The sequence below is a fragment of the Gavia stellata genome, chromosome 9 (assembly GCF_030936135.1).
Source record: "Gavia stellata isolate bGavSte3 chromosome 9, bGavSte3.hap2, whole genome shotgun sequence".
Lineage (NCBI taxonomy): Eukaryota > Metazoa > Chordata > Aves > Gaviiformes > Gaviidae > Gavia > Gavia stellata.
The window spans coordinates 25,405,284-25,424,130 of NC_082602.1; the positions used below are offsets into that span (position 1 = coordinate 25,405,284).

Sequence of the window (18,847 nt, forward strand, 5' to 3'; positions counted from 1 at the left end):
GTTAGTAAAATGAGCACTCCACATACACTACAGTGACAAGTTTTATAAAACTCAACTCATGTTGCTTAAATAAAGACAACTGCAAAAGGTTAAACCTCTCTGAACAGTAAAACCATGTTACTTTTTTTTTTTAAATTTGCAGCAGACTTTCTACCATAACCTCCAACAGCAGATGAAACCACATGTTTAACTGCGCCTTTATTGCAATCACCAGCTAAACTGGAACGTATTGCAGAGTTTATATACTGCTACTGAGCTTAAACTGCTTTAAATGCCAAGATGACAACTAGAGAGCTACAAGGAACCAGGATTTTGAGTACTAAGATATATTAAGTAAACAAAAACAAAGTATACTTGGGGCCAAATGCCCAGTCTGTTTCAAGAATGAGCAGTGCATATTTAAAACGACAGCAATGGTGTGCCTAACCTTTGAAAATATGAAGTTGCTGGGGAGGGGGAGAGGCTAATAGGATCAACTGTTGCAGAAGTCATTCAGCATCCCTAGGGCTATCTAGGCCACCCTCCCATTAACTTTGAGAAACCACTTTCAATCACTGACATCACTTAATGCTCTCACACAAAAACTTCAATGCTTCTTTTGGTTGTGCAAATGGGGAAAAAATGGTAATTCTATCTACCTTTTGCACAGATTAAGACCAAATTGTTTCTACCTGAAGAACCAGTAATTCCAATTTGGTCATATTGTGGTAAGTCCAGTAAGCTCCACCTAGTTACTGACCACTCCCGCAGAAAGTATCAAAGATAAAAGTTCTGTACAAAACTTATCCTGGATCTCCATATAATGATAACGATATCATCATATTGTAAAAAAATGGATTTGTGGTTTACGGAGTGCTTTTACGGTGTTTAAATGCTTATTCTAGCATGTGCTAAACCACTATCAAAATAGATTAAATAAAAACAACAACAAAAAAAGCAGGATTTAGATTAATTCCTGCTACTGGCAACTGTAATATTTAAAAAGGAAACACCCATTCATTGAGTGTTCGACCCTGACAGTATTACAGATAGATATGATGCAGAGCCTGAATTAGATCAGGCTACCAGTGTTTTACTTCTTCCCTGAACATTAACAAGCTCCTTCACTAATGTGGATATTTGGGCAGACTACTGAGGTTGTAACGTTTGAGATCACCGTTTTGTGGGCTTTTTTTTTTTTCCTTTTTTTTTTTTTCTTTTTTGCAATATCACAGTAGTTTGTTAGACAAATCCCCCTTCCCCAGATTAGAGTCTTTTAAACTAGTTGTTGGAACCACATAGTTTAGTAAACTCAGAATCAAGTCTGTAAAAAGCATAAAGGTCACAAAGAACCATAGTTCTGTTACAATGAGGCATACCCTAATACATCATTTAGTGTACCCTGACTGCTCCTGACTGTGAGAAGCTTGTCTTCCGTGAGATAAGGCTACATCCTCAAGCAGGTGAGTCTAAATATCACCCTTCAAAAATATCAAACAAAATTACAGCGAAGGTAGTGTTACAAATAATTAACTGACATATTCTGAAGGTAGTGTATTTAAGTTTTCCCTCCCCTCCCCCCCGGGTGAGCACTAAGCAGACAGTGAATGGTAAGTATGTTTAATTTAGAAAGAAAATAGTGGAGAGCCTAATTAGACCCAATTGATTATCCATCTAATAAACAAATCTCTGAGTTCAAGAGAGGTACCATTCCTAAATAACTTGATTTAGCTTAGATCTTTCAATCAACTGGATCAAAGAAAAGGAGGGGAAAAAAGATTTCTGAAACATTTTGAAGAATGACAGTCTGATTCTCATACAAAAAAAGCCTGGTTTTAAGAGAGTATCAGTTTAACGAAGTGGACTTATTTCTATAAAGGTAGACATGCAAAATCCAACACCAGAAGTTCAGGCAGGTTCTACAGGCAAGATGCCCACTTCCACAGATCTGCATTCTTTGTGAGGTAACTGAACTCTCTATCACAGAGAAACATGCAAAAGGCAAAAGAAAGAAAAAAAAAAAAGAAAAGAGAAAAAAGGGGGTAGCGGGCAGGTGAAGGAGGGAAACTGCGCCATATCAGGCTAGAAAAATTTACAATGTGACATTCAGAGCACACCTTTCACCTGTGCCCACACAAGTCTATGCTAAACTGCAAATGAAAGAGCATTGCAGTAAATAGGAGAATCAGGTGCACTCAGTGGTGGTTGAACTATGCAGTAGTGCTCACCCAGTTTGCAAAGTAATTGGCACTCTACAACATCCCTACTCATCTTTCAATTCATTCGCACTTTGTGCTGCTTCTCCCTGGGGATCTAATTCAATCTTTACTGAAACATCCTGCCCCTCCGACCTCATTAATTTCATTTTTTTCTTTGGAGGGTTTTTCAAAGTGCCCAGCCTCTCTTTAACTTTGTACTCCAGTGTACTGTGGGGGATCCCATAAATACTCTGAGCTTTGGAAACACTCATTTTCCCGCTCATAACTACAGAGATTGCTTCCTCCAGTATCTCGCTGTTGTACTGTCTGTATCTCCCTCTCTTCTTCCTAGGTTGCTTGGAGCCAGGATCTCCCTCTTGATCTGAGGTGGGATATGGCTGTCCAGAGGTAGACTGCTCAGCATCTGAGCCCCAGGAATCTGGTCCAGCATCCAGCAAACTTCTCCTGTTTTGTTTTGGAAGGATAGCCCTTAACTTTTTGCTAAGCGCGCTCTCCGTTTGTGAACCCATTACCAAAGAGCTATAGCTGTACTGGTCACCAGTGCGGGACTCCCATGAAAGGTCCATGCCTCGAACTTGTGGTATCTTTAAATCCACAGGAGACGAATGGCTCACGTCCTTTTTCCCATCCTGTTTAGTTTGAAGTGCCATTTTTTGAAAGGCAGAGTTTTCTGTAAGAAAAGGAAGGTCACTGATGTTGCTGAGTGCACCATTTCCCCTGAATTTCATGCGGCTGAAATTGAATTCGTAGTGTGGTTTTGCCCAAGAAGCCTCCCTGGATAATATTAAGTGCTGTCCGTGATTCTGTAGTCCAGATGGCCCATGGCTGGCAGCTGTAGAAAACTGGTTTCTGCTCAGCAGTTCTTCACTAATCTGGAGTGATCGAGCCAGCGGTACTTTAAGAGATGTGGAGTGGCCATAACCTTCCCTGGTTCCATCCTGCAAGCTTCTTGGAGGTACCCCATCACCACTCTGTAGTCCCTCCGGATGGTGCTGGCTGGGTCTCCCAGGTCGCCTAATTGGATGGAAGGAAACTGATGTGAGCAGGACTTGCACAGGTAGGGAGGGATGGGTGAGGGGGCCACTCCTTTATTAGAAGGCCTTGCTTGGGTAACATCACTTTTTGTGTTATTTATTTTTCTCTAAAATTTTTTTTTTAATTTTAATTTTTTTTTTTTTTTTTTTTAAGTCTCAGCATCAGTCAGTTTTAAAACTTGTTCACAAAAAAAGAGAAGCTTTTTGGGCAAAGAAAAATGAAACCTGTTGGCTGGTCTCTGGTTGGGTTCACAAATTCTCGGAGTAGAAAAGACTTCGCGCAAGCGTCTGAAAATAGCACCTTAATTACAAAGTAGTAATCAATCGCCATAGATCTACACACAACTGTGTTACTGGTGTGACGTTACCACTAAACAAGTACAGTAATAAAAGAGTAAGCCGAAGTGCAACATACTCAACATGCAAATATGACTGCCACCTGCAGCATCTACACATAGGTGGAAACCTTGGATGATGTTCGCTTACATCATATTGAAGAATTGCTGCTCAGGATGAGGAAAAAAAAAAGGTATTTGCTTGACTTTCATTAAGCACCAAATATGAAAGCACTGCATTACACTAGACTTACCAAATTGCTCTCAACAACTAATTGCGTATATACACGTCCCTGATTCTCATTTGATACACAGCATGGCTAGGAAAAAAAAGATCTAAATTCCAACTGTCATCCAGATCAAGGGTTAATAGCAGAAAAAGCGGTATGTATTTTTACCGTTCTTCTTTCGCCACAAGTGTTCTTTCTGTGACACAAAGTACTACTACTGCAGATAAACACATGTATTTTAATATTTTGCTTGCTTAGCCCCCTATAGTAACTAAGTCACACTAGTCTCAAAATCCATCCCCAAACTTTTCCATCTTCAACATACAGATTAACAAAGAGACTAGCAAGCAATTCTATTTTAATTCTCTGGGACACTATACTGGTGTAAAGTCCTCTAGCTAAGTCAGCATTATTTAAGCATAGGATATGTACTACTGAAAAGCTACATTATTCTTTTTAACATCACATTGGGATTTTAAAAAAAATTCTTTAGAGAAAAGACATCCACTGAAAGGACCAGGCACGTAATATACACAGTGCTCAATACACATGCTGCTAGCTTCTCTCCAGGATGCAATAGGTCATAGCTGAAGTGGGTAACAAGAGTCAACAAGGATTCAGAACAAAATCCAGAGAAATGAATGAAAGTTTGGTATTCCGGAGAACTCTCTCAAGCAATGTGCATTCTCTGCCCCTTCTACAGCATCTATCAGCATCAGAATGCGCACCAGTGATTCTATGCCTAAATAAAGGTCATACAGGCAGCTAGCTAGGACAGAGGGTCACACCTGATTTCATTGATGCTACACAGACTGCAGTCACCCTCATTTACCACACACCTGTACAAGTAAACACAGGTGCCAGTATGCCGCATCCTCTCCGGACCCACAGAACTGATCAGGACAGTGCCAGATGCTGGCCCTGTCATCCCTGTGGGTTGGACTTTGGCCCTCACTTGATACACAAACAAGGGAACAGACAATACACAGCCTCGGTGGCTTCTGCTGCCTTCCTACAAAAATAAAGCTGGAAATAACCTGTTCAGAAGAATTAATAGTGAAGAGCTGGTGGGGAAGGTTTATGCTAAAGAAATGTGAAAAAAGTATTAACGCTAACTTTTAAACAGGGATCAAATTGTTTTATTAATAGAAATATTAAATGGAAAAAGTAATCTTGAAGGGAGAAATCTGAGACAGTAATATTTTTCCAAAGAGAAATGAGAAAGTTAAAATCAGTTGTTAGCAGTACATGGGATTGGTGGTGGTGGGCTGTTAGTTTAAAATTTCTAGTTTTTCAAAGTCTATTGTAAAGCTAAATCCAGCAATTAAATGGCAGTTTAAACCATATACTGTTTCTGTACTTCACTAAAAAAAATTACTTGTTCACAGCAGTTTCAAGAAAAAAAATTGTCCCATCAACACCCAAAATCCCTCTTACTCCCAGTCAGCCTCTCCAGTACAATTAACTCAATCCCAGCTAAGAGTAAAGGGTTTCTAAGCGTATGCAAATGGTGACCATTAGAAATATAAAACCTGAAAGAAATTTTATTGATACAACATTCTTTCACACCTTGAACTAATTAAGGCAAGACTAGCACACCACATTTTATTAAAAAAAAAAAAAAAAACACACTTGTTCAGTGCTACAGTACAATCACAAATCAAAACAGACATATTTAAAGTTTTCTGAACTACCAGACTCCCCCCTCCAGCCCTGCTTTTCTTTTTTTAAGTTGTGGTTTATGCTAGGAAATATTAACAAAGAGCACACAGTGATTTAAATCTAATTCAGCTTGGTTCATCACCTAAATCACTGCTACCACTAAAATAAACTTTTCTGTTAGCTAACTTCCCCCTAAGCAAAATGGAATCTAAATTATATTGCAAAGCCTCTAAGACTCTTCATACATTTAACTGAACTTGCATCTCCACGGACATCACTTATCACTGAATCCAAGAAGCAGGTAATGGAAAGATCTTTGGCTAAGTATAAAATTGGCCAAAATAACAGATACTAGGAGTTCTTTACTGCAAGTTAAACCTGTCTCAGTTTGCAACAACTCTTATTTGGCAGGTGGGATGAAGGTATTTACCAAAGGTACAAGTTGAAAAACACATTACTCCAAAGGGTTAACACCAAAAGTAAGTTAAAATTAACAGGAGTTAATACTCATTTTTAGTAAAAAAAAACATTTTAAAAGGCCATAGTAAGTTGCTTTCTCTTACCCATTTCCTGGAGTACTAGAGCACCCTGGAGAATGACTCAGAGAGGTGCTGCCGGCGCAAGGACTCTTCTTAGTGGATAAATCAAGCACACCGTCTGTAGAGACAAAAGAATTACTTCAGTGTTTGAAGAAACAGGATCAGCCACATTGTCCATTGACAAAACGAGGCTTTTGAGCTGAAGTCATATTTAGCACACAGCATTTTCTATTTTATTTTAAACAAATTAAGGCTTGTATTTGTTGCAATTTTGGCTTACAAGTGGCTTCAACATAGTCCTCAGAAGTCACAACAAAATTTAGCAAAATTACAAGTGCATCTGTTACAAAGGCCAGAGAATAAAAGATGACCTACAAATGACATTTCAGGACACAAACACAGCCTATCACATAACTAACCCTCATCAGTCCTAAAATGAGACTTTCTTCAAGTTACTGGCTTTAAGCCAGTATTTGAATTTTTTTTGATCCAAATCTCCGTAGGAAAATTCCTTGATAATTTCATATTGGAAACTCACTTTCAAATGACACACACATAAATGTGAGACTCCTCCTCACCCGGCAGCTAGCTTCATCCTTTTTTCCATGTCTCCAATGGGTCCCTACTGGCAGACCTGCTGCCTTTCCCTTCTCTATTGTACCATTTTACTCCCTCTCTTCTTCCATATAGCAAATTGTTTTTCCTGCTAGACTGCTTCTTCCATTCTCACTAATGGCACTTCCTCATGCTCACCCATGCTCCTCTGCAAGCCCTTACGTAAACTCTGCATTTAGAAAAGCCTTACTCCCACTGCACTGAAACAACTTGAAATTCTGGTCATTTTAATGAGGGCAACATTGTCATAGAAGCAGCACAGCCACCCGAAATTCCTGGAAACTTTGAAACAAGGAATTTATGAGGCAAAGATAAATGAAACCTGTTGGCAAGGTAAACTAGAGACATTTCAGAGCTCCTCACTGATTCCATCTCCTCAAGTAAATACGACCCAACACAATAACAATGTAAGATGGATTTCAAATTGCTTAAAGTTCTCATTTGACATATGGAGAAAAAAACATGATAAACAGTGAACTAGAATTAACTTACGGAAAGCTGTTCCACCCACTGCATTTGGGAACACACCATGACCCAAACTTAAGCAAGCAGACAATTCAATCTTCCTTTTGAACAACACTTATGCAGCCACAAGATGCAGAGACTGGATCAAGTAGCACCTCCTTTTCAAGAGGCTATACTAAACAGCACAGACTGCTGCCAAAGGCACTTGCATCCACACTTCCTCCATCAGAAGGGTCATTACAACCTAGAAGTCTCCGAGGGCAAGTAGGACCAGCCTTATATCCCATGGAGAAGTTTACAAACTAGCTGGGTTCCCCTCAACCCGCTAGAACAGAAATATAACAAAAAGCACCACTAGTAGTCTTTCATGACAGCCTCTTAAATCTCTCATTAACAAGTTTGGCAAAATCTCTTCCCAATTACATTAAATGTAAATTGGAAAAAAAAATTACATCAGCAAACAGATTACTGTGTAAGTTAATATGCACATGTTCTAATTCCATAACAAGTGTTATGAACATTATAAATTATCTCACAGCTTTTTCATCACATGGTAGCTAAAGAACAGTTCATCTACATGCTGCCTTTTTCTTCATCATACAATTCCCTAATTAAAAAAAAAAACACAACAAAAACCACAGAACCAAAACTGTTTCTCTCCCTCTTTCTTTCAGTGAAAAGCTTCACAATAAGAACAGTTTAACATTTATAAACGTATACACAAAAGACACTCGTGAAATACATTTCTAATAAAATTAGCTAGAAACAAATGCCTATCAGCTAAATGTACAGGTATTGACTTCAAGAAAGACACCATACAACCTGTCACTGCAGTTTTATAACTGAAGTGTGGCAACAAGTTTCAGTAAGTGCTGTAAGTGCAGTAAGTGTCCAGTAGCTCAAGCTGCATTTTGTCGGACACACAAAAACAACCTTTTTACAAAAGGCTTCACAAATCTAAGTCCAAAGAATAATGGAATACCTACAATTCGGTACTAGCTAGCAAAAGGCTTTTTATTTTTAAAGGCACCTTTTCTACTTGAGGATGGACAGCCTACTTTGTATTTGATAGAATGATTTCAGACACTAACACATTTCTAAAGAAGGGTAAAGGGGGTAATTTTAATCCTATCAATAGGATACACTTACGATAACCTCTACTCAACAGATACAGAAAAAAAAACATTCACATACTATAATCACTCACAGAATTTGCTTGTTGAAAACATTTTTGATGGAAAGCAAGGTTTTCAAATTAAAACAAGCTCTGCAACACTTTTACAAGTTATTCAATCTGTGCTCTGCAAAACAAGTCTATTTTTAAGGTAGAAAAGAGACATTTCTTCCAAATGCATAAACCTGGAAGTTTTGTACAGTTCATGGGTATCATTTTTACAGCCTTCACAAGGCAATTTCTCACAGACTTTTAAAAGATACTGTTTTCACACTATGACCAGAAAGAAAATAAAATAGTCCTTCAGTCAGACCGTGTACTGATCTTCAGAAAGAAGACAACATTATGGTTTTCATGACCACATGAACTTGTCTCATCAGTGAGCGTACAGTATATTTCGGCAGACTGCTTCTTGCAGCTCCCAGCAGGAACAGCGTGCTTGTCCCCAGAGTTTGGAGCATGTCCATCCCCTTTGCCCTTCTTCAGAAAAATCACTCATGTCTATGGGCCTACATTCTTTCAAAAAGTCTCTTCTTTCCCAGCCAACATCTAGCTAGTCATTATTTTATTGTAAAAACATCTACCACTTCTCCACTTTACATTTTATGTAAAAGTGCAAACTTCTAATTGTCTGGTTTTGCAACAAGAATGCCATTAATGGATTGCCGTAGGATGCAAGACACTGATAAGAGTCCTACCTTGTTCACTAGGTTCTGACTGAGACTTTCTGACAGTAAGGTCCAGAGGTGAGTCTTGGTCAGCCATGAGAAGTTTGCTGAGCACAGGGTTCTGAGCAGTTGCAGCCGTGGGAGAGGAGGCGACCAGAGATGCTTTCAGCAGGCTTTGGTTCTTTGTGCTATTGGGCTGGCTGGAGTCCTGAGTAGAGCTATTTTTTGAGGTATATTCAGCAGCAAACTGTCGGATCATTCGCTGCATGATCTCACGGGCCACTAGGGGAATATTGGGGTCAGAGACCCTAGGACTGTCTGTAAATATTAGAGATTTTTTTTTAAGGATGCACTTTAAGTAAAACAGCTTTTATATTAAGTCATTGTTTATTAAAAAAAAAATCTAGGGAAAAAAATGAAAGCCAAAGATAAAATAATTTCTGCAGAAAATGTACTTTAGTCTTAGAATACCTGAATAAGAACCATTGCTAATTCTGGTATAACCTTCCCAAGATAACATTTTGCTAAGAGAAATATGCAATCTCATCTTTTGCTTTCAAATATAGCTATATTTGACCAGAGCTTTAAGAGGTGTGGAAATTGAAAGGACAGCTAGACCCATGAAGAGAAGTACCAAGTAATAAAGCTCATTCCAAAAAAATTGAACAAGTTATTCAGTGAAAGAATTGAGTAACTTACCTGCAGCTACAGAAGGGGAGAAAGGAGAATAAAGTTGCAGCAGTGCCCTACAAGCTTACTGAGAAATAAAGCCCTCTAGTTCTGATTCTTCAAAATAATTCACATGAAGATCAAACGTTCAAGTGTCTTCCATAACATTCTATCTATTCTTTTTGACATTTCTATCATTAGAATCAATGCAGCACCAGGTATTACCCAAAGAACTTTCACATATACAAAAAACCAAGATGTGTCACATGAAAAGTAATTCTGTTTCTAGAAGAGCTGCTAAATCTATTAGCAAGAAATGTGAAATTGAACAGGTAGACATTCCAATTTATTTATATGAAACAGTGTATAAATACAAAGGTACCTGGGGATGTGGGCAACCCAAAAATATATTGGCAAAAATCACTATTTTAGACCAGTAGTAATTCATGATGTGAAAGCCATTCTGTAACTCCTAAATCACAGAAGCTAAGTCCTGCCACAATCAAACACTGACTGTGTTCTCTGGCCAAATCATTTTTGTGGAGTCTTTTTTTTGTGGGTTTTTTTTTTTTTTTTTAAAAAGCAATACCAAACAAAACACACCACAACCACACAACAACTCCAGAAGTGGCTCAAAAGGTTTGATTTTCTATTTCTGAAGAAACATTCAGAGAAAATTGTGCAGTAGAAGACCAAACAAATCTTTAAAAGCAGCTCTCAAAACAGAACAATAGAAAAGTGTTTACTTCCTCTTTAAAAAAAATTGCCCAGGTTGAAAGGTAATCTATTGAGATTGAACTATTAGAAGCAAAATCTTCTGTGGGACATTTCAGTGTCAGATTTGCCTTTTGCCACCACTTCTGACAAAAGTGCATATATCCAACAAATCAGCTTTAGCGTACCTGTAAAGGATGACTGACATGAAGGTCTGAGCACAGAACTGCCCACAAACCAGAGAGCAGCAGTAAGCAGCTACTGTGTTTCTTGATGAAAAACGATATTGAGCTTTAAATACTTATCAAGCCCAAATTCCTACGTGTTAAGCACAGCTTTCTAAATCTAAGACCTTATACAGTCACCATGTATGTTCTTACAGGGGTATAATAGCTATAAACTTCCAAGATGTTTATGTAAATACGTAATCACTTTCCTGTAAAATCTAAATGTTTTATTGTTGCTAAAGATAAGACACTAGAGTTTTAAGAAGCCACCAAGAGATGAGCCAAACTTAAATTCAGGCACATTTATATTCTCACTTTCTTCCCAACTGGTCTACAAGGACTCAAGCCTGGAAAAGTGTGGAGGCTTTTTTCTGCTATCGTGACATCTTCCATTTTCTAATCTCTCTACTATAACCTGCTGCAGGACATGTGAAAGGCTCTAGGAAAGCCCAGAAAGGCACAAACTGATGGCATGACCACACTGATACCAACTATTTGACATGTGCTTATAGCGTATACAAGTGGGGCTGGCAGAAATGCAGAGCTCTCTGGCACCTCTGTTTTCTGAAGAAGAATCATGCCTTTACTGTGCACCCATGTTCATATGTACAATTCAATAATGCTTAGAGTTGAATGTATTTCCAAATTCAGGGAGAAAATGCTACTCATGCCTACAGCCACGCATCTTCGTAATACGCAACTTCAAAGAATCAGCACAGAGTGACTACTGAGAGCTTTCCAGTGCTGCTCAAGATAAACTCACTAATTCAGGACACAAAACTCAATTTACAAGCAGAAGGGTAGTTACCTAGTACATTAAAGGCTTCTTGCTTAATATAAAGCCTGAATGCTAAGGATTAAAGCTATTCAAAAGTGAGTGGAAAATATTTACTGGTGTCTCTGCAGCATCACTTGAAATCAGCCAGATGTTTATTTTGACTCCAGGTGTCTAGGTTTTTTTAAAAAATAAAATTAACTAAAACAGAAATTCTCAAAGAAAAATACAGCAAATGTTTGTCAGCTATAATTAGTCTAAAGCAGTACCTCTGAGCTTTAAAACCTTTTGTGTATTTTTATCTATACTGAAACCTTAGAAGGGTAGTATCAAACAAAAAAAAGGTATGATTTCATTAAACCATCAAAAGAAGGTCTTATCCTGCCACAAAGTAAAGGTAACGGACAGCTACATAGTACCACTCTGCTTTCACTGGAAAGTATGAACATTTGAAAGAAGCATTACTGAGTCAGAGCGCCATGGGCACAAAGCAGAGAGAAAGTACGTAAGATTAATGGACAGTAAACCTGTTCAGAAAGTTTGCTGATCTTGCTAATTACCTATGTATGTTAAGCATATAAGTGCAAGTCCTTGACATGCAACAGGCACCTGTTCACAGAACACCTGTGTCTTCTCTGATCTGTCTGGGCTACAAAATACCAGTCTCAAATGTTACTGGCAGTGAGGATGGAAAGGAAGAAAAAAAAAAGGAACAAAAAAAAGAACTAGTCACTGGCATGAAGCCAGGAGAAGCCAGCATCTCTGAGCAACGCAGGAGCGTTGATTTCTGCCATTCTTTGTGTCCTCTTTGGTATGACAGTGCCTGGGGATCTTATGGCACTGGCATGAGTTAGAATAACCTTTCAAGCAATCGAAATACAGCCAAGCTTGACAACGATGCATTAACAATTCAGTACTGACTTCCTGCCAGGCTTCTTCCCCTCCCTTATTACTCTTGCATGAAGCACAGCTTTGCCAGAGAAAGGCAGGCAAGAGTATATTAAAAAAAATTCTCAAAGATTCTTAGACAACTGAAGTGTTTTCATTATCTTCATTCTGTGTATCTGACCATGGACAGAGTGTTAAACCCCTCATTAGCACACTGCAATATCCGCCAATAGTTTTCCAACAATTAGGAAAGTATGCATTTCTAATAAGACATAAAAATTTAATCTCAATGTTAAAGGGATGAAGTCTTTAATAAACAATTTGGAAGTGATGGAAGTCCATTTTTTCCTCTCAACAGAAAAGTAATATGGAAAAAATATATTTTTCTCTAGATTTTTGTTTTCTTAAATCCCTTCTGGATTGAAAGAGAGATGGCAAATTTAAAAGCTAAAGGAAACATTAACCTTAAAAAAAACCAAAACACAACACTGAAAAGGAAGACATGGAGTAAAAGCATTATCTGAACTATCAGTAGTAATGCACTAACTATCCTTCCTACCATCCTACATGCTTCTATACTTTATGCAATACATCATAATGTATATTTTGTATTTATTCATTTGAGTCATAAAAGAAAGGCTAAGATACTGTTATCTACTTAAAACACCTTTAAATATTTTGGTCACTGGGAGGAAGGGCTGAGGACTGGCTACAGCAATTTCTAATTTGTTAAACTGAAGCCTCGCATTGTCCCCCAGCAGACAGGCTGGAATTACTGATTTGGCAGATTTTCTCACACATGGGTTAGACTGATAAGTCCAATGTACTTTCATTCAGGATGCATTTGGAAGCAACCTCTGGATTCCTGTTTCTCAGACTGGTAGAAAACAGTGAAATGAGTTTTGTGCCATCCTAAGAGCACATTTAACCGACATAACTCTCCAGAAAAGATTTAGAGGATTTTCTAGCATGGAGCAACTGTTATTGTTCTCAGCATATTCTACAGTACTGATTTTCCAATTCTTTTGCTCATCACGTTTTGAATTCTCCATATATCCCCCTTAGCACTATTCCAGCAATATTTTATACTGTGGATTGCTGGGGGTGGGGTGGCTAATCACTACAAACCGTAGTGAGAAGACTGATGACCTTTAAGAAAAACTGCATTACTATACATCCCATTAAAATAAATAAAAAATTTTTAAAAAATTCCCACCTACTACCACCACCGCCACTCGCCCCTTCTTCCAAACAGCCCACTCACCTAAACACTGGTTTCAGGGAGCAATTCTGCTGGGTGAGAACTGAGTCATTCTTCCGAAAGTGCAAAACACCAATGTTCTTATGGAGAGATTTGTTTTAGGGTTAAATACATTATACTCTCCTCCTCTGTCCCAAGCCCACACTTTTGTATTGCTACACTATTTGACAGTCAACTATTACTTTATTTATTTAGTTATATATATATATATATATATAAAAAATAAAAAGACCACAACTGAAAAATACTGAACATACAATGACAACTTAAATGTCAGACCTTTGATACCTGCATTGCATGCAAAAAGACCAGTAAGAGATACCATTCCCCCCCTCCTTAAAACCAACCTTTTCTGTAAAAGACTGCATTGAGGAACTCTTCCGCTTGCCTTTCAAAACGAATGATTTTTGCTTGCTCTTGTCTAAGCAGAGCTTCTTGTCCAGCTTCCGAGGCTGGCTCATCCAGACTGACTAAGTGTTCCTGCAAAGATATTTAATATTTGTAAGATCTTCCTGACTCCAAAATGAATAAAGTTCCTTAGACATTCAATATTTTACTAAATTCAGAACTTTGTTAGGTACTCAGCACAGAGTTGAATCTATTGAAATCACAACTTGATTTTTGACTGCTCCAGAACATTGTACTTTGTCCTGTTTTCTTGTTGTAAATGCAGCAGAAGCCTGTAAGATTTGATAACATTATGGGAAATAAGAGCCCACTATAAAGAAGATTTAGAGATTTTACAACATTTGGATGCAAATCTCATCTCTAGCACTTGTTCTTTGGCTATTACTTTTAGTTCCAAGAAATAAGTGTTGAAGGCAAAACACGAAGTTCTCCTTACTCTACACAGCATTCATGCAAACTAAGCAATAAATGACCAAGCATTAGCAACAAATAGGTCCTTTTGTGAAAAGGCTCAGTAGTAGCCACTTCTAAGTGAAATACACTTAAGTTACCTGCTTACAACACCCGCAAAGAATTAAAATTCATTCTCTCTTACAACTGGAGGCAATTGAGTTATGTCAAGAATATTTTAAAACAGGTGTTTTAAGTAGGATAATTAAATTTTGTGAGGTGCCAGAGTAAATTAGTCATTTTAAATACAACAACTCAAGAAACTAGAAGACAATGGTTACAAAAATGAGAAATCTAAATGCTTGGACTCCCCCCCCAGACACACACCCCTTTTCTCAGTTCTTTAAGTTTAATGCCTTGCTCCTGCTTAGGAGAACAATCTCTTTCCTGGCCCTCTCCCTCCACTTTCATTTTAGGCTATATTAAAGTTACCTGTATTTACCTACTGCAGGAATGCACACACAACCACTCTTAGGGTTTAGGGAGTGTTTTGTTTTGTTAACCTTTACAAAAGTATCAGTTACCATAATATCTAGGCTGGGTTTTTGGCCTCTACTGTAGAATTTGATTTCAGATTCATATCCTCATGGGACTAGAAGGGAAGGAAAGAACTGGCAATTCATTTATCATTCACAATAAATGAAAAGAAGAAGTAGTTCTTAAGTTTGTGCCGTCTCAACTTCAAGAGGTTTAATGAAGCAAAGTTACAAAACCAGCCCATACTAAATTAACGAACACAGCAGTCACATGAACTATGTGCAAAGGGTAATAATATAAAATGCTGTGGACTCTGGCCTGAACAACATGGGCTCTCACCTCAGACATTTAATTCAACAGCTTCCGACAGTTCTCTATCAAAAGTAAAGGGAGATACTATCTCAGACAGGGTATAGAGACAGCAGTATTTTATGCTAAATCAAAAGATGAAGAGCATGTGATGACAGAGGTGACAGGTGAGTAAAACAACACGTTTGCTGAAGGTAAGAGTCTGCAGAAGCAAAGACCTCACAAAGTGACTGATCCTTTTTCCATACCAGAGAGATTCCAGGCTTGCTCTCAAACCTGCTGGCTCTCATAAGAAAGATTACTGCTTTTGAGATAACCCATCATTCTCAAATTTTGAAACTAACTACAATAAAAGCATTCACCTCTGTGCCAGGTACTCCTGTACCAGTATCCAGTAGTAGTGCTCCCGCGGTTCACTGGCATTTTATGAACACACTGAAAATGCAGTTGTACTTTTCTGATACTTAAAATATGTGAAGTATCTGTATAGGATTTCACAATAAAAATATTTGTGGAGATGAAGCCCAATATTTTTGTAAGAGTTACTCTTCAGGTGAGACTTCGTAGAGCATACTTGCAACCTCTTTTTGAAACTGTGTTTCTGCATCTGACAGAGTTTAATGCAGTATCTGTCCTAGTTATTGACAGCCATTCTAAGTCAAGCTCCATTATCTTTTAGGCATTATCAGGATAATCGTAAACTCAGCTTATCAGTTTCTGTAAAAAGCAGACATTTGTGCAAGTTAACTAATAACAGAAGTAATCTAGGCATACAGAAGTGTTGGAACAATCACTGGAATATCTATGCATTTACAGACAAACCGCTTTAACTTTTACTTTAAAAGGAATCTCTGCAAACTGATGCACAGAGATTTGGCTAGATAAGATCCATTATAGTTAGTTAGCATCCTCTAGCTAAAGTCCCATAAGCCATTGCAAAAAACTTTCTTTGAATTCCAAGGACAAACAGAGAATTCAGAATTGAAGGAAACATTACCCCTTCAACCTAATCTGATACTCTGCCCTTAGACAGACTATAGCTCTGGAAGAAGCCAAAAATGAAAATAACCCTTGCCCAACACAATGCATTTCAAATCTTCCTAGTACTTTTTCCATCTAAGACAATACATAGTAAGTGCTAGCCTAGTAACTCGGTGGAAACCCAGTTTAGCAGCAGCATGCCTCACCATAAACAAGTATACTTTACCTTACTCATATAGAGGTAATGTATAAAGAGTACAATTTAGTCTACCTAGGCTAACTAAAGCTGTACATTTTCTACATAGAGAAGGAATGAAGAAAAAAGGGATCAGCCAGAAAAACAATTGTAAGTGGCTTACACTGGTGAATGGCTGAATAGAGGATCATTTGATCTGAATTCAGAAGAGGGGAATAGCAAGGCAATGGCAGCACTTAGTTCTTACCCTCAAACTAAGGTGCATGCATCTCTTTACATGTATGGTTTTTATCGATGTCCATGCTAAGGCATCAAAATGTAAAGAAATACAGTCATATAAGAGAGTCAGACTTAACCTTGTGCACAGAAAAAAAAAATCTTCAGCTATTTTCTTGCATCTGAAGTACAGCACTGACCACATGAGACAAAATTTCTGTTTATTCCATTTTTTAATTATTTTCTTATCAACTGCATCACAATTATTCCAGCAATCTTTGCCGCTGGTTCACCCCAGAAGGAAACTTCAAGTTTCCACACTAAATATTTGACTGTGATTGCTATTCAAAGTCAACTTCCAAAAGTGGTGGTGGGGGTGTGTGTGTGTGTGTGTTGTTTGTTTTGGGGGTGTGTGTTTGGTTGGTTGATTTGATGTTTTGTTTTGTTGTTCTGTTTTTTTGGTTTTTCTTCCGTTTTCCACCATTTCTTCCCAATAACCATTATTTGGATCCACTATCTTCAGGCTTATCCTCTCACTCTACAGTCCTGAATTGCATCAAAGTTTTCAGCACCAACATACAGGTAGTAGGAAGAAGAAAAACCTATTAAAATTTAGATAGCATTGTCATTAGTTATGAATACCCTGGAAAAAACCCAACCAGTTACTTTTACATATCATTTGTAACACAGGATGCATTCTATTCTCTTTGTGCTTCTCTTCAGGTGAGAGCCATGCCCCAGAGCGTCCCTGGAATCCCATCAATGAACGTGCAGTACCACTATATTGAACCATATAGCTTCAGGAAAAGATACTTGGAGTGGTTTGCACATGCTCCCAAAGGGCTAAAGCTATTTTTGTATGTTAAGATATACAGCATAACTATATAATTAAGTCAAAGAGCCTTAGAAATACAGAGCTCAGATTTTCAAAATACAAGGTCAATGCGCGAGCTTCAGAGACAACCTAATCCTGGACAACCCGGCCTTGTCAGCACTAGTGCTGGATCCTCATTGAGACCCTCCTCGTAGGAAACGTTGATACACCAATTCCAAATGCTAAACTGCTGGCATGAAGGGAAAGGTATGATGCAGGCTGTTTTTGTATAGATATGGCAACAGCAGCTTCATGTTTAAGCCACAGGCCGCACGTAGATGGAGCAGGACGCGCCCACAAGCTAGAATAGTATGAGATAATTCCTATATACCTTCATGGAGAAAATGGAGGGAGGCTTCCCACAGAGCACCCATGGCTGACTGTACAGTCTTTTTAACTCTTAGCAAGTGCAAAGGAGAATAATCTACTATTTTCTGTAGACAAGCCTTAAGGGCACCAGAGACTGTCTTCTTTCCTTCTACCTTCAAGACCAAGTCATTCTTGTTGCCTTCATTTCAATGCTTTTCAGTTTGTTTACATCTCAAAATGCTACACCTAGCTGAGGCTTCACCAGCATTTAGGTTTTCCTCTCCAGTTATTAAGACAAATGCCTCTCTTGATATACCCCCAAAAATAGTTTACTACTTTTACAATGCTATAACTTTTAAGACATCTGTTTGTGACTCAACAAAACAAGTCAGTCTGTCCTGTTTCTCAAATTTATCGAGACCATTTTCAATTCTGAGCATGTCCTTTAAAGCACCTACAACTGTTCCCAGCTTGGCATCAACTAAAAATTCAGATGGTTTAATTAGTTTTAAGATGTCCCTCACTTACTGAACACACATACTTTTACAGTAAGAAACAGTATTATTTCCTTATTAAGATGACTGATGTCAGATTTATCAAATTCAAAACAAATTTGACTGATCCATAGCTATTGAACATCATTTATTAACTATAGTGGGGGAGAGAAAAAAAGAAAATCAGTGGAAATACAATATGCTTACATTGACATTTATGCACAAGCAAAACTATAAACACAGCTGGAGATTATCACAAACAGCCTCTTCAGGTTTTAGCCTCCATATCAAATTATTTTAAATTCACCCAATACAGAATTGATAGTCTCAATGCTTGAGTTTTTTAAGTGATGAAATCCATTAAAAATGTTTTAAAGCATCTTCCAGCGCACTTAGGATCTCTGTACACAGTTTAAACACATCCTAAAGCTATCAAAAATCGTAAGAGTTCCACAACTTCAACTCATTTTCAGGTTTTTTTCCTTTGCCATCTTCTGTGAGCATTCTGTGAGTTAATGCTTTAAATGATATTGGTAGATTCTCTTCGGAATTATTCAGATGCTCACCACAGTTTACTACTTATTGTTATGTTCCTCCATAGTGAAAGGACACCAGATTCAGAGGTTATTATTATGACTAATCATAATCAAGTAATGGCATGATATTACCTTTTACATGT

At 37.9% G+C, this 18,847-nt stretch overlaps 1 protein-coding gene across 1 annotated transcript; it reads right to left on the reverse strand.

Moving 5' to 3' along the window:
- Window positions 1–2,242: 2,242 nt before the first annotated feature.
- LCOR (ligand dependent nuclear receptor corepressor) lies at window positions 2,243–13,852 on the reverse strand. The gene is made up of 4 exons (XM_059820997.1): window positions 13,802–13,852; window positions 8,951–9,238; window positions 6,023–6,116; window positions 2,243–3,212 (listed from the first exon to the last, which is right to left on the reverse strand). Exons 2-4 carry the CDS (start codon window positions 9,186–9,188, stop codon window positions 2,243–2,245), a joined length of 1,302 nt encoding a protein of 433 aa, XP_059676980.1. The 5' UTR covers window positions 9,189–9,238; window positions 13,802–13,852.
- Window positions 13,853–18,847: the final 4,995 nt, after the last annotated feature.

Bases quoted from the DNA above. Each gene is read 5' to 3' on its own strand.
- LCOR (XM_059820997.1), bottom strand. From the start codon at position 9,188: ATGCAGCGAATGATCCGACAGTTTGCTGCTGAATATACCTCAAAAAAT. The intron at 6,117-8,950 runs GTAGGACTCTTA...TTGTCTCTACAG, and splicing joins GTCAGAACCTAGTGAACAAG to ACGGTGTGCTTGATTTATCC. The intron at 3,213-6,022 runs GTAAGAGAAAGC...CCATCCAATTAG, and splicing joins TCTAGTACTCCAGGAAATGG to GCGACCTGGGAGACCCAGCC.